Source organism: Neomonachus schauinslandi, chromosome 1 (assembly GCF_002201575.2).
Source record: "Neomonachus schauinslandi chromosome 1, ASM220157v2, whole genome shotgun sequence".
In the NCBI taxonomy this organism is placed as follows: domain Eukaryota; kingdom Metazoa; phylum Chordata; class Mammalia; order Carnivora; family Phocidae; genus Neomonachus; species Neomonachus schauinslandi.
This window is the reverse complement of record NC_058403.1, coordinates 201,877,016-201,904,879: the sequence shown is the minus strand read 5'-3', so window position 1 is coordinate 201,904,879 and position 27,864 is coordinate 201,877,016. Positions and strand designations below refer to the sequence as shown.

Below are 27,864 nucleotides of genomic sequence, written 5' to 3'. Positions count from 1 at the left end.
TGCCACGGGCCACTAGATGACAGGACAAAGTCTTATTGGCCGCCGCATCCTAGGGGCTTTAATTTGGCTTTCTTCGGGTCACAGGTGAGGTTAGGTACATTTAAAACACAGAAGGCATTTCCTGGCTGGGGCCTTCTAAGGGCCGGGCCTTCCAGAGCTGGTGTGACTTGTGTCTATCTCCGGGGGACGATTCCCAGGAGGGGGGACGTCCCAACAGAGAGGGCAGGACACCCGTTTAACTGGCCAACCGTGGATGGGCAGGGTGTCCCGTGGTGGCTTATGATGCCCTGCTCTCCTATGCCTGGGAGGCCCCCAAACCTCCGTTTGAGGCACAAAGTGATTAGGTCACTTGCCTCAGAGGCCACCCCCAGTTGGTGAATGGCATCCTCAGGTTTTCTTTTTTTAACTGAGAGGAAATTCAGTTAAAATAACAAGAAATGAACCATTGAAAGTGAACAATTCAGTGGCGGATAGCACATTCACCATGTTGCGCAGCCGCCGCCTCTATCTAGTTCCAGAACATTCCCATCACCCCAAAAGGAGACCCCTTCCCCATTAGCTGTTACTCCCCTTTTCCTCTCCCCCAGCCCCTGGCAACCACCAATCTGCTTCCTATCTCTATAGACTCACCTGTCCTGGACATTTCATATAAATGGAATCGTGCACCATGTGACCTTTTGTGTCTGGCTTCTCGTACTCACCGTGTTTTTGAGGTTCATCCATGGTGTAGCGTGTCAGTGCTTTATTCCTTGTTATGGCCCAGCAATATTCCATCGTAGGTGTCGTTAACCTTAAAATTAAACAGCCAGTTATTTTACCAGCAAAATGGATTTATTCGTGAATACAAAGGAACCACAATTTGGGACATGCAGCCTGCGGCCAAATCATAGGCATGTCCAATAAACAAAGGAGAGGTACATTATTTTATGGGAAGGAGGAAGTTGGGAGGGCTTATTTTGAACTAAAGTCTATTGGGGAGAAGCAGGAGTTCAGGGTGATGATGGTTTCTCATTGGCTAAGTTGCTGGGATAGTTAGTTTCTTGTAGGAGATGCCATGTCCACTGTTTCCTGTTGGGGCGTCTAGTTGATGATTCTTTCTTGTTGAGGATTCTTCTGTTGGGGCTGTAATTGACACTTCTTGTAATTGACTTTGAGAGGTAGGGCTCCCCCTCTCTACTTTTTGTGAGGTTTCTCTATTAATTTTCACATTTCCCCATTTGGATCAAGCTCTTTCTGCAAAGGCATCGCTGATCAAGAGTTGGGTTTTCTTGGGGCGCCTGGGCGGCTCAGTCGGTTAAGCATCCAACTCTTGATTTCAGCTCAGGTCATGATCTCGGGGCTATGAGATCGAGCCCTGCAACAGGCTGTGTGCTCAGAGGGGGATCTGCTTCTCTCTCTCCCTCTGCCCTTCTCCCAACTCACCACACTCTCTCTCTCTCTCAAATAAATAAATCTGAAAACAAAAGTCAGATTTTCTTAATCCATTGACTTTGTGTCTCCTGATGTCAGGAAGTCTCTTTCCTTGGATGTCATGCCCCATAACTGCTCAAACGGCAATTCAACAGAATGGAAACCTACTGAGGTCATATTGGAGCAGCAAGGGTGGGTCTGCGGAGAACACTCAGGCACTTCCCATAGGTAGCCCATATTTATCAAGATCGTAAGCACTGGAGATCATCTCCTTACTGGGTACATCACTTTTACAAAGGCAGCAATTACAGAAATCGAAAGTAACATAACAACTCCAAACTGTGTGACGGTTCTAAACCAGGACCCTAGATCTGAGAATCTCCAACTAAAAATATTTCTTGGCACTAATTCAGACAGGGGAGAAAAGTTCTCTCTATGGAGGCAAACCCAGAGTCACGTCTGCCTCCTGGAAGTCCCTGCTTAAAGGGGCCATGACAGCAGAATTGTAAATACTGCAGGAGTGCCCTGAAGGAATTATTTGAGGAAAATTGGGGGTATGCATTTGGGAAGATATGATGCAGGCATAAACAAGAGGCAGTAGCTAATGAACTTTTGGCAAAACAGCAACACTTCAGTTACCTCCAAAGAACTGTTTGGAAACAAATGCTCTCGAATAATACAGCCAGCAAGTTTGCAAGTTCTGACACCGTGAAGTCAGTTAAGAGTTCACATGAAAGAAAAGATTTTGGTGAATTCTGAACCTTCTAACCCCTCAGAAAAAGCAACTGAGGGGTGCCTGGTGGCTCCGGTCATGATCCCGGAGTCCTGGAATCGAGTCCCGCATGGGGCTCCCTGCTCAGGGGGGAGTCTGCTTTTCCCTCTCACTCTCCCTCTGTGCTCTCTCTCTCGCTCTCTCTCAAATGAATAAATAAAATCTAAACAAAGAAAAAAAAAAGAAAAAGCAAGTGAAAACTTAATTTGTCACTGGATCAGAATGAAACCATTTCTGAAGGTCCATATTCAAAAGAAGAGGTATACCCCCTTTCGCAAGGCCTTCAGAAATGCGGACGAGGGCACTGTCTCTCCATGAAAGAAAGAAGAAACAAGAGTGAGGAAAAGGATACAGGCCTGTTCTGGATATCTTGGGGAAGCTGCCTTGGCAGAAGTCATCTGTGTCAGTTCTGAGAAATCTTTGCTTACACGTCAGCGTCACCAGATGGCATGCAGACCCGGCCAGGGTTTGGTGCTTTCTTTAGATGTGTCATGTGAATCCAAGAGTCTGTTCTCTGGAGTTTGGTGGCATGAGGGTGGCTGGCGGCACCTGAGGAGGGCCTTTCCAGTGAGGTTGAAGTGAGCCTTTCCGGAGGGGTCTTTTCCAATAGATGAAATCACCAGCATGCAAGGTGTGATGCTTAAGGTCATGGCCCCACGCCACCCCTCGCACACCAGGGAGTGCATTGTGAAAAGATTGTTCTGCTAAAGCATTTTTTTTTTTTTTAAGAGAGAGTGCAGGAGCAGGGGAGGAGGGTCAGAGGGAGAGAGAGAGAGAATCTCAAGGAGGATCCACGCTCAGTGCAGAGGCCAGCTCAGGCTGGATCCCATGACCCTGAGAGATCATGACCTGAGCCGAAACCAAGAGTCAGATGCTTAACCTACTGAGCCACCCAGGTGCCCCTAGCATGGTTATTTTTTCATCAAAGCAATTAGGTCTTTACAATATTGAAGTCTATCTCCTTTATCAACTGTAGGGCAAAAGAGGTAGGAGTCAAGTGCTTCAGACATCTTATGACTATCTCAAGGGGTGAGAGTCTAGGAGTTCCAAAGGGGGTGCAACTGAGATTTCAAAAGACCAGTGGCCCGGCTTTCGGCCGAGGCATTTGGAGGGTCCCTACAAATTCTGTGTCCTAAATGGGGTCTTTTTTTTTTTTAAGTAAGCTCTACGGCCAACGTGGGGCTTGAACTCACAACCCTGAGATCAAGAGTCACATGCTTTACGGACGGAGCCAGTCAGGCGACCCTTAAGTTGAGCCTTAATGATGCTGTCAGTGTGCTCGACTAACCCTGAGAATTGGGGACGGTATGCCCCCATGAAAGTAAAACCAGCCCAACAGCAGTCTTGTCGAAGCCCCTGACTGGTTAAAATGGGTTCCCCGATTGCTATGAAGTTCCAGAGGAGTTCCAGGGAGAGATAATCTTTTCTAAACCAATTTAGGCCACAGAAGAGACAGTGGCCTGTCTACAAGGGAAAGCTTTTGTCCGGTGAGAAATATACAAACCACGACTAAAACGTATTTACACCCATGAGACAAGGAAGCTATAGGAAATCTATTTATGCAAACAGGTTTCCCAGGACTGTACTTGGAACAGGTGAGACGAGCAAAGTAGGCACTCATTGTGGCCTTGTTACTATTTTCCCACCAACACTGGTTCATGGATGCTCTCATTGTGTCAGTGGACCGATGGTTTAATGCATATACACTGGTAAGTAGTCGGACTTGTAGAATTTCTGGTAGGGCCAAATTGTTATTTGGTCCAAACCAGAGTTCTCTCTTTTTATCAAACCAACAATTATTAGATTTCCAATATTGTTTTTCCTTTCCTGGGGCCAATTATTGGATGTCTCTGTTCAGTTTTTGGTTTTTTTGTTTTTTTTCCAAACTATCAGTTGGGAGAGCATCCCTTTGGAGCATGACAGAGGTTTGGCAATTGGCTTCCTGGAGAGCAGCATTCGGGGCAGAAATATCAGCAAAGTGGTTTATTCTGGCCTCCAGGGAGTCGAGTCTGGAATACCCAGGAATCTTAATAATGGCTCGAGCAACCGGCGGAAGTATGACATCTAATACATTTGATGGACGTAGGAGCTGTTTTTAATTTTATTCCTGTTGGAGGTAAGGGAACTTTGCTGGTTCCAGAACACCCCAAAGTTATGGGCTACCTCAAAGGCATACTAACATATGTATGGATATAAATGTTTGCAGTTTTGCCTTTGGCCAAAATACAAGGATGTACCCCCGAGAGACAATTTCCTCAGTGGCCTTAACTCAAAGGGCAGTGGCAGGAATGGCTCTGCTGCCAGGGGGACGTCCCCAGGGTGCAGCCGTAGGCTATAATGCCCCCTGGGTGGATGATGGTCCCCGCGATGAGGGAACAGAAGGCGAGCTGAGGGCAAAGCATGAGCTGACACTCCACGACCCCTCCCACTCCCAGGGGGGATCTATGTGACATTCCTCAGGCACTCCAGGCTGCCCTAAAACTAAGGAAAGGGAAAACAAAGGGTTAACCAACACTTTCCTCCGGAAGCTCCCAACTGTCTTAATGTTCAGGCTTTACTAGAGGGAAAAACAACCTGAGCTTGACAATGGCCAGGCCCCCAGGATCCTGTGAGTCTTCTTTAGCAGATGAAAGTCCTTTTGAAAACCTCCCTGTTTCCTGACCTCCCCCAGCTCCCAAGTATATAATCAGTCACCCCTCACAGCCCCCCATGCAGCAGCCCTTTCTGCCCACGGGTCCTGTCCCCATGCTTTGATAAAATCACCTCTTTGCACCAAAGATGTCTCAAGAATTCTTTCTTGGCCGTCGGCTCCAGACCTCACCAACATTCCAGAACTGCGTCACTGTACTGTTGGATGAGCATACCAAGGGCATTCTCTTCTTTCTCACATGCAAAGAGGCAAAAATTGAAGTAGATAATTAGACTTTTCTTTAAAGCCTCAAAGACTGTGTCACCCCCGTCTTTCCAAACAATAGGGTTAGGGCTATCATATTTTATTTTATTTTAAAGATTTATTTATTTATTTGACGAGAGAGAGAGAGAGAGAGAGAGAGAGCACAAGGGGGGGGGAGCGGGAGAAGGAGAAGCAGGTTCCCCACTGAGCAGGAAGGTCAATGACGGGGCTCAATCCCAGGACCCCGGGATCATGATCTGAGCTGAAGGCAGCCACTCAACCGACTGAGCCACCCAGGTGCCCCCACAAGCTATCATATTTTAATAAAGCATAGAGAGATTGAGCCCTAAGAGAGAACTGGAATCCAATTCTGACAATAGCCAGCCAGTCCAAGAAAGCCTCATAACTGGCACTTAGTTTTAGGTTTTGGGAAAGTCAGGATGCCTTGAAGTCTACCTGGATCCAGAGGTAGCCCTCGTTCCCAGATCAAGTACCCTAAGTGTTGAACTTGAGTGTGGCAAAGAGCAATTTTTCCTCCGGAGACTTTATGTCCCTTTAAGGTCAAACATATTAACAGGTGGATGCTGTCTTCCTGCGAAGAGGTTTGAGAAGGGAGGCAGGGCAACAAGTCACGGGCATATTGTAACAAAGCAGAACCTGCAGAAACCCTGATGTCATCCTAAGCAGCTGCCAAGGTTGGTGCTAAGTAAGAAGCTTTCTCTGTGAAACAGTGGGGCATTTCTGTCCAGGTGCATTTCCATTCTTCCCAAGTGAAAGCAAAAAGTATCAACTGCAATTCTAAAAAGTCAATTCCAGAGAAAAATTGGCTTTCGGTGTGAAAGGATGTTGAGAATGGGGGATGGAGAGCCACGGTGTGCTGAGGGATCATGATGTGATTTGAAGTTTGGGTCCCAGGGCAAAAGGACAAGAAAGAGTTCTTGAGATGTTTTTGATGAGGGAACAGAAGGCAAGTAGAGATCACAATCCTGCAAGACCTAAGTCTCCCTCAGTTTACAAATGTCCTAGTGATTTACAAGGAAGAAGCTTTCTTATCAATAGCCTAACTTCCAAACCTAACTCGGTTTCCTGAAGCCCTAACATCACCCTCCCCTCCACAAAATTGAGGGAGGCTGAGGCAGAAGGAAATGTAAATAATGTTAATAAATGTAAATAAAATTAAATTTCTTTTAAACCTGCCGCCATTGATAAGGACATGTGATAGGAGGAATGTGACCTCCAGGAAGCTCCCAACTATCTTACTGTTAATGCCTTACTAGAGGGGTAAACAACCTTAACTTGACAATAGCAGGGACTCTGGTATCCTGTGAGTCTTCTTTAATATATGAAAGTTCTTTCTCAAAACCTCCCTTTTTCCTTACCTCCCCCAACCCTATAGTATATAATCAGCCTCCCCTCACCACCCTGGGGCCCACGGGTCCCATCCCCAGTGCTTTAATCAAATCACCTTTTTGCACCAAAGACGACTCAAGAATTCTTTCTTGACTGTCGGCCTCGAACCCTAACATCCTTCCTACATCATTTTTGGTGCAGAAAAGGTGCTTTTGTTTTGTTTTTAAGATTTTATTTATTTATTTGACAGAGAGAGAGAGAGACAGAGCAGAAGCGGGAGAGTGGGAGAGGGAGAAGTAGGCTCCAGCTGAGCAGGTAGCCCGAGATTCGGGGCTCGATCCCAGGACCCTGGGATTATGACCCGAGCCGAAGGCAGACGCTTAACGGACTGAGCCACCCAAGCGGTCCACAAAAAGGTGTTTTTATTAAAGCACGAGGACAAGACCTGTGGGCAGAAAGAGCTGCACTGGGATTGTGAGTGACGGATTCTATACTTTTAAGTCTGTGGACGCGGGGGGGTGGGGGGGTGGTAGAGATAACATAAGTTTCTAAGGAATTTCTGTATGCTGAAAGCGGGGTCTACAGGACCTTGGAGGTCTGACTATTGTCAAGATAAGGTTGCTTTGGGGCACTTGGGTGGTTCGGTCGGTTAAGCATCTGACTCTTGATTTCAGCTCAGGTCATGATTTCAGGATCTTGAGATCAAGCCCCGCAAGGGGCTCCGTGCACAGCAGGAGTCTACTTGAGATTCTCTCTCCCTCTCCCTCTGCCCCTTCCCCCCTAAAATAAATAAATAAATCTAAAAAAAAAAAAGATGTCAGGGCACCTGGGTGGTTCAGTCGTTAAGTGTCTGCTCAGGTCAGCTCAGGTCATGATCCGGGGGTCCTGGGATGGAGCCCCACGTCAGGGCTCCCTGCTCAGCCAGAAGCCTGCTTCTCCCTCTCCCACTCCCCCTGCTTGTGTTCCCTCTCTCGCCGTCTCTCTGTCAAATAAATAAATAAAATCTTTAAAAAAAAGTCAAAGGATCATTTAGTTCACCTGGTTGGCTATTTTGATTACTACTGTCAAATGCTAGAATGAATTCCCCCCTTTCGGAAGAAAGAAATTCCAGGGTGACATTTTTCCAAGGAATCTTGGCCCAATAAATGAATAGGGGCGGAGGAAGTAGGGGAAAAAGGGTGCGTGTCTCTCAAAGGGAGTAGACGGAGGAACTATATTTAGAGCCGGGAACCCATTGAGGTCTGTTAGAGCCTCTCCCCTCCCCGCTATTGGAACTGCTTTAGTCCTCCGAGGCGGGGGTTGCTGGATACCAGTGGGGGTGAGTTCGGAGGCTGTAACCTTGGTGTCAATAAGGACCCAGAGAGATGCACTCTCAAACTGGAGAGGGGTTTCTCTGAGCCAATTAAGAGGGGAAGAACCCCGCCACTGGGAATTAGAAGGGCATCAGAAAGGCTGGCTGGAGGCTGAAGGCACCTGGAGCACTTACCCTGGTAACAATCCTTTTTCTAATGTTGGCAATAATAGAAAATAGGGGAGTTGGGGTTGGGGGGCCTTCCTTTGCTGGAGTTGAAAATTGAGAATTAATGGACTTTCCTCTAGGTGACTGATCTAGGATGTGAGCGAACTGGCTTGCCAAATTAACTAAATCCGGAGTAGAGAGAGTTTCCCATTCTGTCCTGGTCTTTTTAACTAAAAGGAGAGAGTTCCTGGTTCAGCCCATTAATAAACAAAGAGTTAAATGCTACCCAGGTGGATTTAACATCTAAAGGAAGACCAGAATTTTCATTTTTTAATAAAGATTTTATTTATTTATTTATTTGAGAAAGTGAGAGAGAGTATGAGCATGAGCCTGGGGAGGGTGGGGGGCAGAGGAGAGGGAGAAGCAGACTCCCCACCGAGCCAGGAAGACAGATTTGGGCCCCAGAACCCAGAGATCATGACCTGAGTCCAAGGCAGACACTTAACCCACTGAGCCACCCAGGTGCCCCCAGAATTTTCATTAAAGACAATTTGAAATTGATTCTAATGGTCATGAACCAGTTCACCAGGCTTTTGTGTGCAAGCCTGAACTTTGTTCCAAAAGCTACCAGAATTGCTCAGTGGAGATTTCCAGCGAGTGTTCTAGCATCTTGCCAAAAGTGAGGGGTCTGTTTCTCTAAATCCCTTTCCAGTTGTCCCCAGCCAGCTAGTTTACCCGGTGTTTGGCCTGGCCCTCACCAACAAGCAGGTGGCCTAATTGGTTTAAATCTTAGAAGCCAGCTTGGTAAATTTGAATAACCTGGCTAAATTCTTCAGCAGACCTATGGGGGTCCTCAGTCGCCTTAGGAAACTGACTGGCTCACAATTCAGCCTTAGTCCAGGGAACTGTAAGAAATTTGGGGTTTCTCTGGTTCCTTAAAATACTAACTTTAAAAGGGCAGGTTTTAAGGGGTTCAGGAGAGAAGGGAGCAGGGAGAGGTTTGGAGGAAAATGAGGAGAGAATTCGAATGGGGATAGAAGATAATCGGGGCACCTGGGTGGCTCAGTCGTTGGGCGTCTGCCTTCAGCTCAGGTCATGATCCTGGGGTCCTGGGATTGAGCCCCACATCGGGCTCCCCGCTCCGCGGGAAGCCTGCTTCTCCCTTTCCCTCTACCGGCCGCTCCCCCTGCTTGTGCTCTCAATCTCTGTCAAATACATAAAAAAAATCTTTTAAAAATAAAATAAAATCGGCAAAACTGGATGGAATGCCTCATTTAATTGGTATTTTGAAGCTTTCAAATGTTATCGGGAATCTAAAAGTTGCCTTTTTGCCAACTACTATTTATTTTTTTTTAAAGATTTTATTTGAGGGGTGCCTGGGTGGCTCAGTCGTTAAGCGTCTGCCTTCGGCTCAGGTCATGATCCCAGGGTCCTGGGATCGAGCCCTGCATCTGGCTCCCTGCTCCGCGGGAAGCCTGCTTCTCCCTCTCCCACTCCCCCTGCTTGTGTTCCCTCTCTCACTATGTCTCTCTCTGTCAAATAAATAAATAAAATAAAATAAAATAAGATTTTATTTGAGAGAGAGAGAAAGGGAGCACACGATGGGGGGAGGGGCAGAGGGAGAAGCAGACTCCCTCATGAGCAGGGACCCCCCCATCCCGGGACTCCCCTATCCCAGGACCCCCAGATGATGACTTGAGCCCAAGGCAGACACTCAACCAACTGAGCCACCCAGGAGCCCTCAAAATACGATTTCGCAACTAACTGAGGCAAACAAGCAATTGAAAGGAGTTAAAATGGCTTCGGAGGCCTCTTTGTCTCTAAACGCACAGCAGCACCTGATGCTCAGTGCTCACTTCTGGTGCCAGCATCCTCCTTCCTTCTGCACTGCCTCCTGCCCCCTGGGCCCATTCTGATTCTCTTCTTCTTCTTTTTTTTTTTAAAGATTTATTTATTTATTTAATTGGTTTCAAGAGGCTCCAAAGTTGAGCGTTATTTTGTGGCAAGAAAGTGTGTGCGCTTGCGCCATCTGGGCCTGAAATGCCCACATCTGGCGCAGTGACATTTGATGTAATCGCCGTTCATACCGGCAGAGTGTAGATCGTGCACTTGCTCTGTGTTGACCCTGCTCCCCTGACCTCTCCCAACTGGAGGAGCCAGGGCTTAGGTCCTCCATTTTACACAGGAAGAAACTGAGGCACACCCAGGACCCGCCCCTTTTGCCTCTAGAGGAAGTAAGGATGGGGGAGGAGGCGGGGGGTAACTAGAACCGTCACCTGGCTCACACCTATGGACCTGGATCTCCCCCACCCCAGAGCTCCCGACCCCAACACGTCTAGGCTAGAGATCTCTATAGAGACGCAGAGGCAACACGGGGCAGGATCTGAATCTTCAATAACCCAACCCCCCAAAGCTTCAAATCTGACTTCCAACTTCCAGAACCTTTCCCATCCTGAGGCCTGTGGGCTCAGGACAGGTTTTCGGGTTCTGGAATCTTTGAACCCCTTGCAGAGATCTGAAGAGCCCCTGGATTCAACCTGCCTCCCTGTCCCCCTTTCAATCATTTCTTCATCAAACGCTGCAAAGGGACCCGCTCCAGGGGCTGGGAAGGCGCTGCTCGCACATCTCCAGCCGCGGGGAGCTCACGCCCCGGCCTCTGGGCGGGCCCCAGGTGGGGTGGAGAGCCCCACGAGGCGCCGGCGAGGTAGAAAAAGAAAGTTGCGGTGGGAGCTGGCCCGCAGAGGGGAAGGGGGCGGGGTCGAGAAGGGAAGACGGGCGGGGTGGGCGGGGTGAACTTCGACTGGGCCACTAAGAAGCTCGGCGGGGCTGGGAGAGGGGGATCTGGAGGGAGGTGAGGCCGGGAGGAGGCGGGAAGGAGCCTGACCTGGGTGGGGGTGGGCGGGGGCTCACGCAGGTGAAACTCTTTCCCCCTGCTCGCAGCCCAGAGGAGCTGAGAGGTCGGAGGCTGGCCCGTCGTCTGGGGTGAGTGTTGAGGGCCCCTGAGGATCTGGCGGATCCCCGTGGTGGGGAGGGGAGGATCGGGGCTCTAGGGAAGCCCCGGCAGGTCCCTGGAGCCGGGTCTCCACCGCATTTACCCTCAAGATGCTGGGAGATCCTGGAGCGCCGGGTCTCAATAACCCCGTTGGCCTCAGCCATCGGTAATAGCAGTCGCCAGCGTTGCCAAGGCCGGCTCGAGCCCGGCCGGGGAAGGAAGTCGCTCCCGGCACTGCCCCGTCGCAGCGATGGACACAGCGAGGCGTGCCTGGACCCCTGTCCCCACCCCACTATGCCCACCTCGCAGGCTAGGGCGGAATCGGGATGGAGAAGTGGAGGGCGCTCTCTGCGCTCTGGCCGTTACTATTACTGCTGGTGTGGAGATGGTTAGCGCCCTGATTGGGAGAATCTGTCAGGAGCAGCACCCGGGTCTCCCCAACTGCTGACCCCCAGCCTTGCCGGGAGCTGGGCCAACGTTCCTGCCTGGGGACCGCAGCTCTTGGCTTCCTCTGGGGTTCAGTTCTCTCCCTGCTCACCTGATGCCGGGCTGTGTGGCTTGGGCAGGGTGCTCCTGGTTTTTGAACACACCTCAGTTTCCCCTCCCTGACTAGGACAGTGACCCAGCTTCCATGAGGATGCCTGAGATGTTCAGCCAGTGGAAGCTTTTGGGGGGGGCGGGGTTAGAGGTGTGGACCTTGCGTCAGGCAGCTGGGCCTCCCACTTGACCTAGGTGACCAGATTATATTTGTTCATCCCTGTCCAGCCCTGACGTCCACCCCTTCCACCTAGGGTGTGGCGATTCCTGCTAGGTACTGGGCGTGGGGGAACCAAGAAGAGGCCTTGAGCGTGAGCAAGGAGCTCAAGGAATTCAGACAGGCTTCTTTGACCCAGGAACCCTGGGGCTGGGCTGGGTCAGCCCTTGTGAAGGTGTCACTGGGTGGCTTATCTTCCTGCCACTGTCTCTGAGGCCCAGAGTGGGGCAGCGACTTGTCCCCACCCCCGTGAGTTAGGGAGCAGACCCACTGTGGTCCCTCCTGCTGAGAGTCTGGCCTGGCTTGATTGCTTCCTCCTCATGATGGGGAGCTCACTACCAACATAGCAAACGAAAGGAAGCCCCCCCCCCCAGGTGGTGGTTAAAGGCAGGGATTGGGCTCCCACTTAACCTCCCTTGAATAAGTTCCTTGGATGAGCTCTCTGTGCCTCAGTTTCCCTATCCATAGAAACGAGGCTAACAAAGCCCTACCTTCTGGCACAGGTGTGGTGGGTAGGGGAGCAGATGGCCGAAAGGCCACACACAGGACTGCTGTGTTAACTTCAGTCCTGATTATGCAGCTCATTGTGTTCTCATTCGTGGTATTTATCTCTGCATGAGAGAAATAATGCCATGAAGGCTGCAGGGCTCCAGGACAAGGCCTGGAAGAGGGCTCTGAGCAGCATGAAGGTGTGGGGGTCTTTCAGGCGCTCCCCAGAGGCAGGGCCCAGGAGACCTCAGTTCCTCCAGCTAGGAAATGAGTCCAGAGAGGCCCTTTTGAGGCTCAGGTAGGGTCGGGCCTAGCGTTCAGTTAGGGGCCTTCGTCCAGCCACAGATCCCCAGCCAGACCCATCCCAGGTACCCTGAGCAGTTTCTGACGAGGTGGGCTCCCCGAGGGCAGCGCCTCCAAATGAGTCAAACTTGATGAGCCCTGGGAACTAGAAACAGAGAAAGAAGTCAGAGGTCCAAAGGGCATATATCACTCCCATCCTTACCCCCACCCCACCTTCTTCCACACCCCGGGTGTCCAGGGCCTATGTTTGCATAAAATCAGCTTGCTCACATGCAGGGTCTGGCCAGAGTGAACCGGAGGAATTATCTTGACTGGGCTTTTTCCTGTTTTTTTTTTTTCCTTCCATTTACAAAAGGAACTTATGATACATGCCCAAAGAGACCAGCCCATCATTACTGGCAGCTGGTACAAACTGGTGAGGGGTCACCCTTGGGTCCAGCAGGTTGGGGTTCAAATCCTAGCAAGCACTCTCAGCCTCGGTTGGCTGTGTGACCTGTGGTAGGGGGGAATCCCCCTTTCTGCACTCAAATCTCCCACCTCTAACTGGAAACCAGCCCCTATCCCCCCTCCCCCAACAAACCCCCGAAGGCTCAGTGAATCACAGGGCTCATCCTCAGGCCAGGGATTCACACCGTCTCCTGCAAGCACCCCCGACTCCCACCCTGGAGTCTCTTCTGTCCTGGAACTTGCTCTTCTTCCCAAAACTGTCGTGTTCACTGCCTCTCTGTCCCCCCCCACCCCCGCGTTAGTACATCAGCCCTGGGAGCACAGGCCTTTCTTGCAGACGTTCTAGGCTGCGTGCTAGAACCTAGACCAGGGCACACACAAGGGTCTGGGTGCTCAGTGCTGGCTCAGAGCAGTTGCGACCATGCACGCACGTGACAGTGGTCGCTGACACTGATGTGTTAATATTGTCACTGTGGGCTCTTCATCAATATGTGCTTTGGAGAAAAGGCCGGTGTTTGGTCCTATGGCCTTTCTCGGGCGGGACTCAGGTCGTCATGCACACAAATGGGCTTCTCCTGTCACCCCCAGCCCTCACCTTGCCTTTTGGAGGTCCCAGAATGTTCCATGCATACCCCTTTTTGAAATCCCAGCTGAGGGCTGTTGGGAAGTACAGAGCCACGAAGACCGCAGTGATGCTGATGTTCAGCACCTGGGCAAGTGAATCAGGAGCTGGCCACTGACCCCATCCAGCTTTGCAGATGAGGATGCTGCAGGCCAGAGGGGGGCCCACCTTGCCCCAGGCCCACTCTTGGTCAGTAGGCAGGTCGGGGCACCTCCCAGGAGCCACCGCAGCAGCTTCAAGGGCATCAGCTCTCAGTCTTCCCAGCTGCCGGGCAAGGGGATGTGAGCCCTCGTTTTCCCTATTCCGAAACCGAGACCCAGTGACTGGGCCCGTTGGGGTCCCCAGGCATGTGGGTCACTGGAGCTGGAAGTGGGGTAGGGAGGGGCACGGGTGGGCCCGTGTCTAACAGGCCAGGAGAGTGACTCAGGACTCACCTTCTCTGAGCCTCGCTTCCTCATCTGGAAAGTGGGAGCGTCCTGTGGGGAATCACCTTGACTTGATGGGAGCCTCCAAGTCCGTGTCGGGCAGGCCCGCTATGGGCTTATGGTAGCACAGAGCGGGTGGGGGCACATCCGGGCCCTGAGGGTGTGAGCAGGTGGGGCCTCGCCACCTGGACTGCCCCGCGTTCCCACACCCCCATGTGTCTCAGCCTCTCTGCCTCCCTGGACTCCTGAGGAATGGTGACAAGAACAGGGTGAGGAGGACAGAGGTACCTGGAGCCACATTTGCCTGGGGACTTGCCAGGCCTTGGTTGTCAATGCGGGGTGGCGGGGGGGGCACGTAGGCACAGGATGTAGGGCCAGAATTCTGTCCCTAATGGGGGTCCTGAGTTACTTCTGTTGAGTGCTTGGCCCCTTCTGTACCTCTAGTGCCTCATTAATGTTCAGTGAATCCGGGGAGCCTGGCTGGCTCAGTCGGTGAAGCATCTGCCTTCGGCTCAGGTCGTGATCCCAGGGTCCTGGGATCGAGCCCCGCGTCAGGTTCCCTACTTGGCGGGGAGCCTGCTTCTCCCTCTCCCTCTGCCCCTTCCCCCGCCCTTGCGCGTTCTCTCGCTCTGCTCTCTCTCTCTCTCTCTCTCAAATAAATAAATAAAAATCTTAAAAAAAAAGAAAATTCAGTGAATCCTTAATATTTAGTGCTGTGTATTTGCAACGAATGGTGGATAGTCAGTGACAGTATGTTGGTGTCTCGGGGTGGTTTAGTGGCTTGTTCCCCTTCATTGTGATAATATTCATGCATCACGAATGTGCCTCGCAGCTCCTCGTTGTTGCTGTACAACTATTTGATATAACTGCTGGGTGCGTCCTGCATATTTAGCAGGCCATTAACAGTATTTACTGACATTAGGCTTCTTGCTCATTCAGTGCATCGGGAGTATTTCAGTGCTGTGGATATTTGGCTCTTTAGGGCATTAGTACCTCTTTTTTTTTTTTTAATTTTTTTTTAAGATTTTATTTATTTATTTGACACAAAGAGAGAGAGAGAGAGAGTGAGAGAACACAAGTAGGCAGAGCGGCAGGCAGAGGGAGAGGGAGAAGCAGGCTCTCCGCTGAGCAAGGAGCCGGATGTGGGGCCTGATCCCAGGACCTCGGGATCATGACTTGAGCCGAAGGCAGCCGCTTACCCAACTGAGCTATCCGGGCGCCCCAGGGCATTAGTACCTCTTGGTCCTGTCTCAGCTGCCACAGGCACTTGCTAATTCACCATGACTGAATGGCCAGCATCTTCCAAGGCCTGCGGGGCCCCAGACGGGTCGCGGCAGCTGTCATTGGCAGTGGGTTTGGGCCGAAATGTACGAGGAAATCGCTGATATGTGGGTCATCATTAGTATGTTTTCGTGTTCAACAAGCACCAGCAAGTGGCACACGGGGACACAGCTGTTGGGGACAAGGTCCCTGGCCCACCTCCGGGGCTCCAGGCTGGTGGGGGAGATAAACAGGAGAGAAGTGAGTGGATTTCCTGCGTGCAGTGGTGGGTGATGAGAGCTGCAGAGAAAATCAGAGCCAGGGCAGGGTGTTTTAGCTGGGAGGTTGAGGCCCTTCTAAAAAGGCAACGTTGGGAGGCGCCTGGGGCGCACAGTCTGTTGAGCTGCTGACTCTTGGTTTCAGCTCTGCCCGTGCGATTGAGCCCCGCGTGGGCTCCGTGCTCGGGGGGGGGAGTCTGCTTGAGATTCTCTCTCCCTCTGCTCCTGCCCCCCCGCCACATGCTCACACATGTGTGTGCACATGCTCTCTCTCCCTCAAATAAATAAATAAATCTTGAAAAAATAAAAATAAAAAGGCAACATTGGGCTGAGCCTAAAGATCAAAGAGAATCAGGGGGAAGAGCAGGAGTCCCAAGTGGAGAGAACCAGGGGGAAGAGCAGGAGTCCGGCAGGTGCAAAGGCCCTGTGGCAGGGCTGAAAGAAGCTGAAAAGGCTGTGGTGGCTGGAGCAGAGCAGCTGGGGCAGAGGTCATTGGGGGTGGGGAAGCAGGGGCTGAGAGGTCCCACACCTGGCAGCCACAGCCTATGGGGAGGGGCTCTTGGGTCTTGAATGTAATGAAACAAATGGCTTTTATGTGTATGTTAGAGGAAGCAGGCTCTAGGTGATGGCGAAATTGCACCAGTGTATGGAGAGCAAACAGCCGGGAACAGGATCAACTGGTCTGGTAGTGAGGGTCCCTGAAAGTCAGCCCGGATGTCACTGAGCTGTGCCTCTGTCCATAGCCACTATGTCTGATCTGGACGGAGAAACATGGAGGAGACCCTGCCACGTGCAAGCAATATAAGGATGTGCTCATCCATCAAACACCTGTTGGGCCTTCCGGGTTCCCTTGCCATTGTGTCCCCACAGCTCTTGCCTGGACACCACACCTGGGTCAACAACTGCCCCATGACACCCCATGTGAAAGGCTCACAGCCTTCTTGATCTGTTCCTCCTGGTCCTTCCTTCTCCATCCCCCGCCCAGGCTTTATAAACATCGATGACTCCCTTCATTATATTTCCTGAACCCGCCCATTTCCCTGCACCTCGCTGACCAGCTCCTGTCCAGGCCCCCAAATTCTTCTGCCTGGTTACTGCCCCAGCCTCTACTCTTGCCCTGATTGTCCTTATCCCCTCGGTGGCCACAGGGGGCTTCTTAAAAGCATAAATCGATCTTCTCCCTCCCCTGTTTACGCACCTTCCATGGCTCCCATTCCTCCTCATATGGCAAAATAAGAGGTTCTTCATGGCTTGCCCCATGTCCTCCCCACCCAATCCCCTGGCATGGTCTGGCAACCCACATCATCTCCCTCCTGTCCCCCTGCTCCAGCCACACTGGCCCTCTCTCTCTGCCTTCAGCGCCTTACATTTGTGGTCTGGCCCTTTACAACTGTGCTCTTCTGGGCCTTTGAACTTGCTGTGCCCTCTGCCTAGAATGTCCTTCCCCCAGCGCTCTGACCAGGTGATTCCTCATCATCCTTCAGGATGTCCCCAGGCTGGTCAGGTATCCCCCACCACCCCTGAGCACTTCCTTTCCAACAGTGTTTATCATGTTCCTACTAAACTAATCACCTCTTCTCGCATTAACGTCATCAGGGAGGGGATGATTTCGTCATGCCTGTTAGTAGATTCACTCACCAGTCTGCTCCCAGGGTAGCCCAGCAGCAGAATGTTGGCTGACCTGGGCCCCGGTTCTCTGTCCTTTGTCAGATGTTTAAGTGCGTGGTTCCTTGTGACAGATTCTGGAAGGCTCTGAGTTGTGGATGGGGAATCCCCCAGAAACTCCACATCACTGGAAGGATAAGATAGACCAATGGATCCCACCCATCGGGGTCCTGGGTTCCAATCTGCTTTAGGCTGAGTCTCAGTATCCCCATCTGTAAGCAGGGATTCTGGGGGCACTGAAAGAGCCAGTATGATGAGCCAAGGTCAAGCTAAGCCTTTCTCAGTCTGGAGTTCAAGGTCTTTACTTGGCCACTCCCTAGCCTCAAAAATCACCCCATCTCCAAATTCTGCTTTTCAGCAAAATACACTACAGATGATCCCTTGAATAGGCCTTATTTACTTTCCCTCTATGCCTTTGCATTTGCTCTTTCCTCTACCTGGACTCCCCCCACCGCCACCCTGGTGAGCTCCTCTGCATCCCTCAAAGCCTCAGCTTCAGTGTCCTGGTCCCTTCTTCTGGCCCAGCCCTGATCCCACAGGTGTCTGGATTGGTCTCCCCCAGATTGGGAGCTTCTGGGGGGCCAGGCCCAGGGTCGAGGCTTCTCAGGTTCCCCAGGCCTATTTGTTGAATGAATGAATGAATGAATGAGTAGTTTTCATATGTATTTTTTGGGAGAAGAGCTGCTGAGACCCTTCTCAGGACTGAAGGACCGGGAGACAAGGCAGGTCGTTTCTGTGGTGATGTGAGGCACCCACTGGGCCACCCTGGAATAACTCTGAGCTCCCCTCTGGGGTGGTGGTTCCCCCAGAGTTATTCAAAACCCACAGACCCCACCGAGTGAGCAGCTGTTTGAGCTTCCGCAAATCCAGCCGTTCCGTCCGGTGAGAACTGGGGAGGGTGGACAGCAGAATCTTGGCTAGGGGTCAGGGAATCGGACCCAGGCCTGTGAGGAGCTTCTCATCAACCACATAGCCCACCCAGCAAAGGCCCCAGAGTCACTCGCTGTTGCTCAGTTGCTTGGAGGAAGTAATACCTAGAAGCTTCCCCTCCTTGGTGGAGCTGAGCCACCAAGACCCCGCCCCTTCAGGTAGTAAAAACCAGAAGGACAGATCGGTGACTACCTGGGGCCTGGGGTGCAGCCCACAGAGGCACCCAGCAAGGTTTACTAGACCAATAAATCCTCAGCACTCTCAGCCTCTTGCCAACGGGGAAGCTCAGAAATTCTTTCTTTCTTTTTTTTTTTAATTTAATTTTTAAAAAGACTTTACTTATTTATTTGCCAGAGAGAGTGCAAGTACACAGGCAGGGGGAGCAGCAGGTAGAGGGAGAAGTAGGCTCCCTGCTGAGCATGCAGCCCGACGTGTAACTCCATCCCAGGACCCTGAGATTATGAGCTGAGCCGAAATCAGACACCCAACCGACTGAGCCACCCAGTGCCCTCCCAGAAGTTCTTTCTTATGCCTGTCCAGTGTGAGATGTTATGGGAATAGCAACATTACCTGCTTGAGGGTTTAAGGGGCTATGAGTTAGGAAGGGCCTTGGTGGATAGTAAAGGGAAGGGGATCTTGGATGCATCAATAGAGGTCTAGTATAGGGAGGAGGAGAAGTGAATCTTCCTTCCCTGCCCCTGACTTGAGCTCTCAGACCCTCATCAGGAACCTCAAAGGGCTGGGAGGGTAGAGTAGCAAAATCCTCCCATTTAAATTTTTTTTTTTTTTTTAGATTTATTTATTTGTTAGAGACAGAGAGAACACAGAGGGAGAGGGAAAAGCAGACTCCTTGCTGAGCAGGAAGTCCAACGCGGGGCTCTATCCGAGGACCCTGGGATCATGACCTGAGCTGAAGGCAGACGCTTAACCAACTGAGCCACCCAGGCGCCCCAGAATCCCTCCATTTAGAGAAACCTGAGACCTGGCGAGAAAAAGTTGGGAATGCTGGTAGCCAACAAAGGACAAGTGTTCCATATACAAAAAGTTCTTATAAATAAACAAGAAAGAAAAATGCAAGAAAAAGAACGGCCATTAATGGAACTAATTAAAACCAAATGGTGGGCGCCTGGGTGGCTCAGATGGTTAAGCATCTGCCTTCGGCTCAGGTCATGATCCCAGGGTCCTGGGATCGAGTCCCGCATTGGGCTCCCTGCTCAGCGGGGAGCCTGCTTCTCCCTCTGCCTCTCTCTCTCTGTGTCTCTCATGAATAAATAAATAAAATCTTAAAAAAAAATAAAAGGCATCCCAAGAGGTTCTGTTTGGCCCTGACACCCTGGTAAGAGCCATTTAGTCATTTCAGTTCTTCTCGTGCTCCCCCACCCCAAAGCCCAAGTTCAGCTGAGTTGTAAATATTCATATTTGCTGAAGTATCTTCCTTTGTTCTGAAACCCTTGTTTGGAGCTTATAAAACACATTTCCAGTGAACTGGTTCTTGGCTACCTAGGTTTAATTTTCTATTTAATAGATGTTTAGGGATGCCTGGGTGGCTCAGTCGGTTGGGTGTCTGCCTTTGGCTCAGGTCATGATCTCAGGGTCCTGGGATCAAGTTCTGCGTCGGGCTCCCTGCTCTGTGGGGAGCCTGCCGCTTCCCCTGCTGTGTGCTCTCTCTCCCTCTCTCTCTCTCTGGCAAATAAATAAATAAAATATTTAAAAATAATAATGATAGATGTTTAATAAATATTTTGAAGTAATATAAAAATAATAAATCTCATAAATACTTCACATGGTGAATTTTTACAAACCCATATCAGGGGCTTTTGTTCGATCCTGATTTTCCTCTTCTCATCTTCCCTTATTTTGAGTTCTCTATTCCGGATTTCTGTGTTGGTTTAGACCGGGATATTTCAAGCTTGACAATGTTGACATTTGGGGCTGGATTATCCTGAGGTGGGGCTATCCTGTGTCCCTCAGTGTGTTAATTTAAGCAGGATCGCTGGCCTCCACCCAGTTAATGCCATTAGCAGTACCATACATCCACCCTGCTCGAATCATGACTGCCAAAAATGTCGCAGGACATTGCCAAGTGTTTCCTAGGGGACAGAATCACCTGTTTGAAGATCCATGATTTAGGCTCCCAACTGCAGATGGGGAGGAGGGTGAATCACTCACTAAAATTTTATGGGTCCTGGGGTGCCTGGGTGGCTCAGTAAGTTAAGCCTTTGACTTCGGCTCAGGTCATGATCTCAGGATCAGGACTCCACACGCAGCGGGGAGTCTGCTTGTCCCTCTCCCTCTGCCTCAGCAGGGGGAGCTCAGGCACGCAAGCGCGCGCACGCTCTCTCTCTCAAATAAATAAAATGGTTTAAATAAATAAAATTTTACAGATCCTTCATGAGAGTGTCTCTTGCCCAGGAGTTGGGTTCTGAAGTGTGCCATTGTTTTCCAGGATCTGTGGGTCTCTGGCCACAGGTGTGGCCCAGGAGAACACAGTGGCATTTCTTGTCTGATTTCCTTTGTGGTGACGTGGTCTTTCTGTTACAGCTCGTGCGTTGTTTCCCTAAACTTGAAGCTCAGGGATCTGTCAGGTTTGCCCGGGAGCACTACTTTCCTGCCGTCCATCCTGGACTCAGGCCTCTCTTTGGCTCAGGAAAATGTCCTTCTAGGATTCAGTGCATTCTTGTATCGCATTCATCAGCACACAGCTTCACGCCAAGGTTATTTGCCTTTTTGGGTCTCCCAGACCTGTCCTCTGGCAGCCGAAGCCCCAGGGTGGGATGCCACGGCACCAAGACAGTTCCATGTCGCCTGCATACAGGGTTCTGAAGCCGCTTAGGCTCCAGGCTCATTGCACCTGTGGTCCCTCCCCTGGGACCTTTCGCCCAGCCCTCAGCCTCACTGGCTCTTCTGTGCCATTCACATCCACCTTAAATGTCATCCAGACCTCAAAATCCAAACCTGCCACCCGACCCCATCTCCTCCTGTGGCTTTCGTCACCTCGTATCATTTCAGTGAGGTTTTAATTAGTGTTTGTTCCCCCCTCCAGGGTGTGGCTTCCAGCGTGGAGACATTTGGGTATCCCTGTGTCCGCAGAAACCCAGCATCCATTCAGCAGTCATTCGATGCACGTTTAGGGCCTTCTGTGCACCAAGCACAGTTCTAGGGGCTGGGAACAACATGGTGAACAAGACAGGTGGCATGGAGCTCAAGTTCTGGTGGGGGAGGTGAAGGCGAAACAAGACATGTTAGAAGTTCTATCGTGTCTTTTAGGAGGTGAAAAGTGCTGTGGGAGAAAAAAAAAGTAAAACAGCGTTGGGGATCAGGGGATGGGGGAGATACTGTGTCCTGAGGAGTCCTTCCTGAGAAAGGGCCATTGGAGGAAAGACAAGAAGTGAGGGAGGGAACCACGTGCACATCTGGGGAAGAATATTCCAGGCCAAGGGAAGAACCTGTGCAAAAGGCCTGAGGCAGGATCATGCCCAGTGTGTTTGAGGCTAAAGTCCCCACAACAACACTCTTACGTGGGGTTAATTCTCCCCGGTTTACGTGGCGGCACAGAGAGGTCAAACTTCTTTTCCAAGGTCACACAGAGGAACCTGCAGGCTCTGTCTCCGGGAGACAGCTCGCTGGAGAGGCTTGGCCAGGTAGTATGCAGTGACAGCAATGGGCGCATTGGGGAAATGGCCTCGTGGGTCCAGGAGGAAAGCCCTGTTCCCGCCTCTGGATGGAAGTGGGAAGCCATTCTCTTCCTTGCTTCCAGGCAGTAGCTGGGTGCGGTCGCTTGGGGCGGGGGGAGCCTTTCAGAACCCACCAACTGCCTCACGTTTTCCAGGTGCCAGCAGGAAGAACAGAAAGGCCCCAGAACAGCACAGACATCCCACGGCGGCCCCAGGTAAGTCCTGAACTTCACATATTCACTCCACAAATGCTCGTTGAATGCCCACTCGGTGCGATGTGCAGCTCCCTTCATGCTTGCACAATCCTGGGAGTTGGAGACTGCCCAGATGCCCCCCTTTATAGCTGAGGAAATCGAGGCCCAGGGTATGGAGGGCACACAGCCAGAAAGTGATGGAATTGGGATTTAAGCCTAGGAGTTGGGCTCTAGAGTCTGCATCTCTCTGGGTGAGTCAATAAGTGTTTGAGGATGGTCAAGTCCTGCCTTGGGTCTAATCCAGTACCTTCATGCTGCACTGGAAAATAGACCTTCAAATGCAGAGCTGAGAAACAGTGTAGACACTACCTCTCCAGACAAAAAGACATTAAGGGAGTCCAGGAAAGCCCGGGAAAGGGACCTGGAAGGGAGACCAAGGGCTCTGCCTGGATATGGGGAAGGAAAGCTTCTAGGAGGAGGCGACATGAGAGCTGGGGTTTTGAAGGATGAATATGAGTTTGCCAGAGAAAACCTTAAAGAATTTACTTTTATTCATAAATTTTATTCGTTCAAACACTCCCTGCTTCTCCCATGTGTCTGCCTCATGCTGGGCAATGCAGGGACCCTCAAGAAGCCCCCAGTCTTAGAAAGACAAAGTAAACACAGACACCGCCCCCCCCACCCCCCGGGATCAAGACTGGGCCAGAGGCGTGGACAGAGCTAGAGGTGCCAAATAGAACCAGGAGCATTCCTGAGGCGTTAAAGAAAACTTCCTGGAGGATGCATCATTTAAGATGGGTTATAAAGGAAGAATAGGAGTTTAGCAAGGAAGATAGCTCTGTTTGAAACATGCTGGGCCTCAGGGATCTGTGAGGAGCCAGGTGCCATGCTCAGGTGACAGGACCATTAAAAGTAGTCAAGAAGAACGGGTGATGGTTTGGTTCAGAATGCCAGAAGCTCAGAGCTTCCTGGAGGGGCAGGGGGAAAGGGAAGCAGGAAAGATCCCAGTAGCTCTCAGTGATAAAGAGGCAGCCCTTGGCCTCCCTTGGGGAGGCTCCTGGGCCATGTCGGAGGCAGGGACATGAGGAGGACCAGGTTGAAAGGGCAGATTCTGGGCACACGGAGTCTGGGAGGCTCACCTTGGCATCTCCATGCCTCAATCCTCTCTGTAAGTACTTAATCGCCAGCAGGGCCCGGGCAACTGTCAGAGCCAACAGGGGCTGAGGTTCTGGAGGAGGTGGGTGGTGCGGGGGGATGGGCAGGGGGGGTGCATTTCAATCTTGTACCAACCTGAGCACCTGGGGGGCTGCAGCCAGGTGTCAGGGTCCGCAGGTAGCTCAGGGAAAGTGCTCGGCCCAGCCCGTCCCTTCAGTTCCTGTGACTCTTGGCAGGAACCGCCAGGCGGACCAGGATGAGGTGTCGCCGGCCCCTGCGGACCGAGGTGGGCCTGGCCGTAGCCCTGAGCATCTTCACCCTCCTCCTCCTCCTCTTCAGTCAGCACGTGTCACCACCCACCTTCCAGAGCCTGGAGGAGCCCCAGGGCCACCCCGAGGCTCTGGCCTGGCCGGCCCAGCCCTCCCGCCCACTGCCCAACCCCTGCCGGGCCAACACCTCGGTGGCCGCCCTGCCGAGCTTTGTGGAGCAGCCCCAACAGGTGCGCGACTTCCTGCTGTATAAACACTGCCGCGACTTCCGGCTCTTACAAGACGTGCCACCGAGCAAGTGCGCGCCGCCCGTCTTCCTGCTGCTTGTCATCAAGTCCTCGCCCAGAAATTTCGAGCGCCGGGAGCTGGTGCGGCGCACTTGGGGCCGCGAGCGCCGGGTGAAGGGCGTCCAGCTGCGCCGCCTCTTCCTGGTGGGCACGGCCTCTGACCCCCTGGAGGCCCGCAAGGTCAACCGGCTGCTGGCGATGGAGGCGCGGGCGCACGGTGACATCCTGCAGTGGGACTTCTATGACTCCTTCTTCAACCTCACGCTCAAACAGGTGGGCGGGCAAGAGGGGGTCCCCCGATCAGGGCCACCCATCCTCCCTGCCTACTCACCATCACCTCCTCTGACGGCGCCCAGGGAACCAGAAGTCCCCACGCATCCCACCCCACTCCCTCCACTGTCCCCGCGGCGATCTCAAGTCTTCTTGAGGGGAGGCAGGGAGAAAGGGCAGGGGGGCAGGGCCTGAGGTTACAAGCCCCGGTGACTCGGTGACTCGGGTTTGAGTTCAGGCTCAGATAATCATTTACCTCTCCGGGCTCGCTTCTTCATGGTCGTCAAGGAAACGGGATGTAGTTGGCTCCACCTGCCCCTGAGGGCTGCTGGACGGATTCCAGATTCTGGGAGAGGATGTGTCCGAGGCAACCTGGAGCGCCCGTGACAGTGGGGGTCGGTGGGGGTGGAGGGGCCCCCCCGGACAGGACACATCTTGTTTATTTGTTCTTATTCTCTCTCCCCATGAGGCCCACGTCTGTGCGGTAGGTGCTCAGTAAAGACCTTTTTGATGGGCAAGAACCCACAAGAAGTGGAGGGAATCCTGCCCGTGCACAGATAAGGAATAGGAGGCTCCAGAGACCCACCCAGGCATTGGAGATGGGCCCAGTGCAGGGTCCCGCGCGTTGTGGGCACAGAGAAGTCTGGGCTCTACTTTTCTGTCGTGTGACCTTGGTCCCGGTGCTTTTTCTGGAGAGCCTCTATTTCTTCCTCTGCAAACGAGGTTGAGGACCACAGCCACCTCCTAAGCTTGCACGAGGGATTCAAGGCAGGGCAGGCACTCAGCACAGTGCGGGGCATGCAGCCAAAGTTATTACGAGGGAAGCTAAAGCCGAGGTGGGTAGACGGCCAGAAGCTCTCAGCATGCCATGGTCTTCATGCAGAGCACAGAAGCACGTAGTAAATGTCCATTTGACAAACGTGAAATCCGGTACCTGTGAAGCGATGACCCACACTGGGTGCTGGGGAGATGACACGGGGAGGAGAGACACAGCCCCCACCCGGGGGAAGCCTGGAGTCTGGGGGTGGGGGAAGGTAGAGGCTAAGTAGCAATCACACAAGTAATTATTATTTTTTTTTAAGATTTTATTTATTTATTTGAGAGAGAGAGAATGGGGGAGAGTCAGAGGGAGAAGCAGACTCCCTGCCGAGCAGGGAGCCCGATGTGGGACTCGATCCAGGGACTCCAGGATCATGACCTGAGCCGAAGGCAGTCCCTTAACCAACTGAGCCACCCAGGCGCCCCACACAAGTAATTATTTAACAGCAGTGCTTGGCCAGGCAGAGTCCGAAGGAATAGCAATAACTGTCAATGGGACAGTTTTCAAGCACTTCTTGGTGCTTTACAGAGCATCATCTCCACGGATTCCCCAACACTCCCGGGGGGCAGGTCCGATGGTGAGGTCTGTCTGGAAAGCTGGAAACCGAGGCTCACGGTGGGGCCTCAAACCCAGGCTGGCCTGACCGGGGAATATATCCTCCTCTGGGATCCCCGGGCTGGGGCGGCCCACAGGGACCCAAGGCCGATTGCCCCAGCCCTCCAGCTCATGTGCCCTGTCCACTTCGCCTGCAGGTGCTCTTCCTACAGTGGCAGGAGACTCGGTGCACCAATACCAGCTTCGTGCTCAACGGGGACGATGATGTCTTTGCACACACCGACAACATGGTCTCCTACCTGCAGGACCACGATCCTGACCACCACCTCTTTGTGGGGCAGCTGATCCGCAACGTGGGCCCCATCCGGATTCCCTGGAGCAAGTACTACGTGCCAAAGGTGGTGACAGAGGAGGAGCATTACCCGCCCTACTGTGGGGGTGGTGGCTTCCTACTGTCCCGTTTCACGGCCACCGCCCTGCGCCGGGCTGCCGCCACATTGGACCTCTTCCCTATCGACGATGTCTTCCTGGGCATGTGCCTGAAGCGGGAAGGCCTGGAGCCCGCCTCCCACAGCGGAATCCGCACAGCGGGTATTAGGGCCCCCTCGGCCCACGTGTCCTCCTTTGACCCCTGCCTCTACCGGGAGCTGTTGCTCGTGCACCGCTTCTTGCCGTATGAGATGCTGCTCATGTGGGATGCGCTGAGCCAGCCCGACCTCACCTGCGGCAGGCAGACACGGATCTACTAGGTGGGATCAGGGCCCCCAGCCTCTAGGCTCTGATCTCCACGCCCGTGGAAAGGGGCAGCATCTTCCACCACACAAGGGGAAATCTCGATTCTCCTCTAAGCGAGTCAGGCATCGGGCAGTGCCAGGGAGGGTTTGATGAGTGCCTAGTCTAGCTGGCGAACTCCTAGACTTGCCAAACCCACCTGGTACCTGAACCCACGTTCCCTCGTCCTCCCTAGACTCTCAGCTGAAGGGACCAGCTCTTTCCGTGGCAGCTAATTGCAGAGGCCCCTCTGCTGGCCTTGCAGTTGCTGCTCCTGCATCAATGCCATTTGAGCCAAGGTCCCATTTCCCAGCTCTGACCTTGATTGCGGGCTGGGCCTTAAAGGGTGGCCAGCCCCTCCTTGATCATACTCCTATAATGGTGAGTTCCAGCCATGGTTCAAGGTCAGTTGGGAACTTGTGGGTCCATTTGCAGCTGAAGTGAGCCGTACTTTTCAGCCTGGGAAAGGAGTTTTGTTCTCAGCCTCTCTCCCGGTCTCCGCCCACCTGAGACGGTGGAAGGGGCCAGAGAAGCCACGAGTGGGACTGCCCCCTCCCTGCTTCTGGTATCAAGTACTCTAATGGTGGAAGCACTGGGCAGAGGAGGGGGGCGGCTGTCCGACTCAGGCTTTGCCAGCTCAGAGTTTCTGGAGTCCCTGACAGGGCCCAACCCCCCACCACTTGTGCTCCCCAAGAATTCAGGGAATGATGCTGGGGTCAGAGGGTCTTCACTGGGCCCAAGGTCAGCACACACACTCACCCCGGTGCCCAGAGAAGGGAGAGATTCAGGTCCTTGGGTGCCTCTGAGCTCTGGGGACCCAGGACTGCCCCCCCCCTCAGTATGTCTTTCAGATTGGGGAGATCCAAGCAAAATGGTGACTCCCCGCCCCCCACACACCCCTGCTGGCTCTGGGTGGATGTCTGCAGCCTGGGCTTCACAGGCATTGGAGTAGTGCTTGGGACATGGGGACAGGGGGACCTCAGATAGCAGAATGATCACTGGGAAGTGGGTACTCAGGGAATAAAATGTTTTGTGAAGACCTGAGGTTCTTTTTTTTTTTTTTTTTTACACGGGATTTACAAGTTTTAATTCAGACCGGTCTACAATCAGTAAAAGTTTGATTTCCAGTAGAAAATATGCACCAACAACAATGGCATGGATGAAGTGGGGGGCTACAGGAGTTTCTATCAGGCAGATCTGACATCATCCTGCCCCTGTTCACACACCCTCCATGGTTCCCTATCGCCTTCAGACTGGGTCTCACTGCCAGCTTGATGACATGCTCAGGAGAGAGGCACAGGGGTGAGACTGCCCCTGGCCATGAGGGACAGTGGGCCTGCCTTGGCCTCCTGCTTCCGGCAAGACTCCTTCTGAACACACCACCCAGCCTCCCCTCTCTTCACCAGGCTCCTCTCCCACTAGGACTGTGGCTTTGCTATCCTCTGTCCCATCTCCTTTCCCTTCTTCTCTAAGTATTTATTGGGCACTTCCTGTATGCTGCACACCTTGCCCTATACTCCTGCTCCCAGCCCCATTGGGATGGCAGATACCCACCTTATAGTGAGAAAACAAACCTGTGAACAATCAAATAGGATGTTATCAGAAGCAGTGAGAGCTTCGAGAAGTAAAACGAAGCAATCAGACACAGTGATGGGAAAGAGTATTTGCTGAGAGCTCGGGGGACTGGGACTGAGGAGGTACATTGGAGCTGGGGCCTGCAGAAAGAGGACATGGCCTTGGGAAGAGCCAGGAGAAGGGTGTTCCAGGCAGAAGGCATAGCATGTGCAAAGGCCCTGAGGTGGGATAATCAGGGAGCATTC

The 27,864-nt window shown here is 52.4% G+C and overlaps 1 protein-coding gene and 1 long non-coding RNA gene across 2 annotated transcripts; both read left to right on the top strand.

The window, feature by feature from the left end:
• The first annotated feature begins 10,853 nt into the window (after positions 1–10,853).
• On the top strand, positions 10,854–23,380 carry LOC110574433. The gene is made up of 3 exons (XR_002479965.1): positions 10,854–10,866; positions 21,879–21,938; positions 23,309–23,380. It is a non-coding gene; the product is annotated as an uncharacterized LOC110574433 (long non-coding RNA).
• On the top strand, positions 23,329–27,057 carry B3GNT3 (UDP-GlcNAc:betaGal beta-1,3-N-acetylglucosaminyltransferase 3). Its single transcript, XM_021683199.2, has 2 exons — positions 23,329–23,901; positions 25,471–27,057. The coding sequence occupies exons 1-2, from the start codon at positions 23,329–23,331 to the stop codon at positions 26,020–26,022; spliced, it is 1,125 nt and encodes a 374-aa protein (XP_021538874.1). The 3' UTR covers positions 26,023–27,057.
• The last annotated feature ends 807 nt before the right edge of the window (positions 27,058–27,864 follow it).

What these genes read in the sequence shown, in the direction of transcription:
- B3GNT3 (XM_021683199.2), top strand. Translation starts at nt 23,329, where the DNA reads ATGAGGTGTCGCCGGCCCCTGCGGACCGAGGTGGGCCTGGCCGTAGCC. An exon ending in TCAACCTCACGCTCAAACAG is followed by an intron (nt 23,902 to 25,470) that starts GTGGGCGGGCAA and finishes CTTCGCCTGCAG; the next exon opens with GTGCTCTTCCTACAGTGGCA.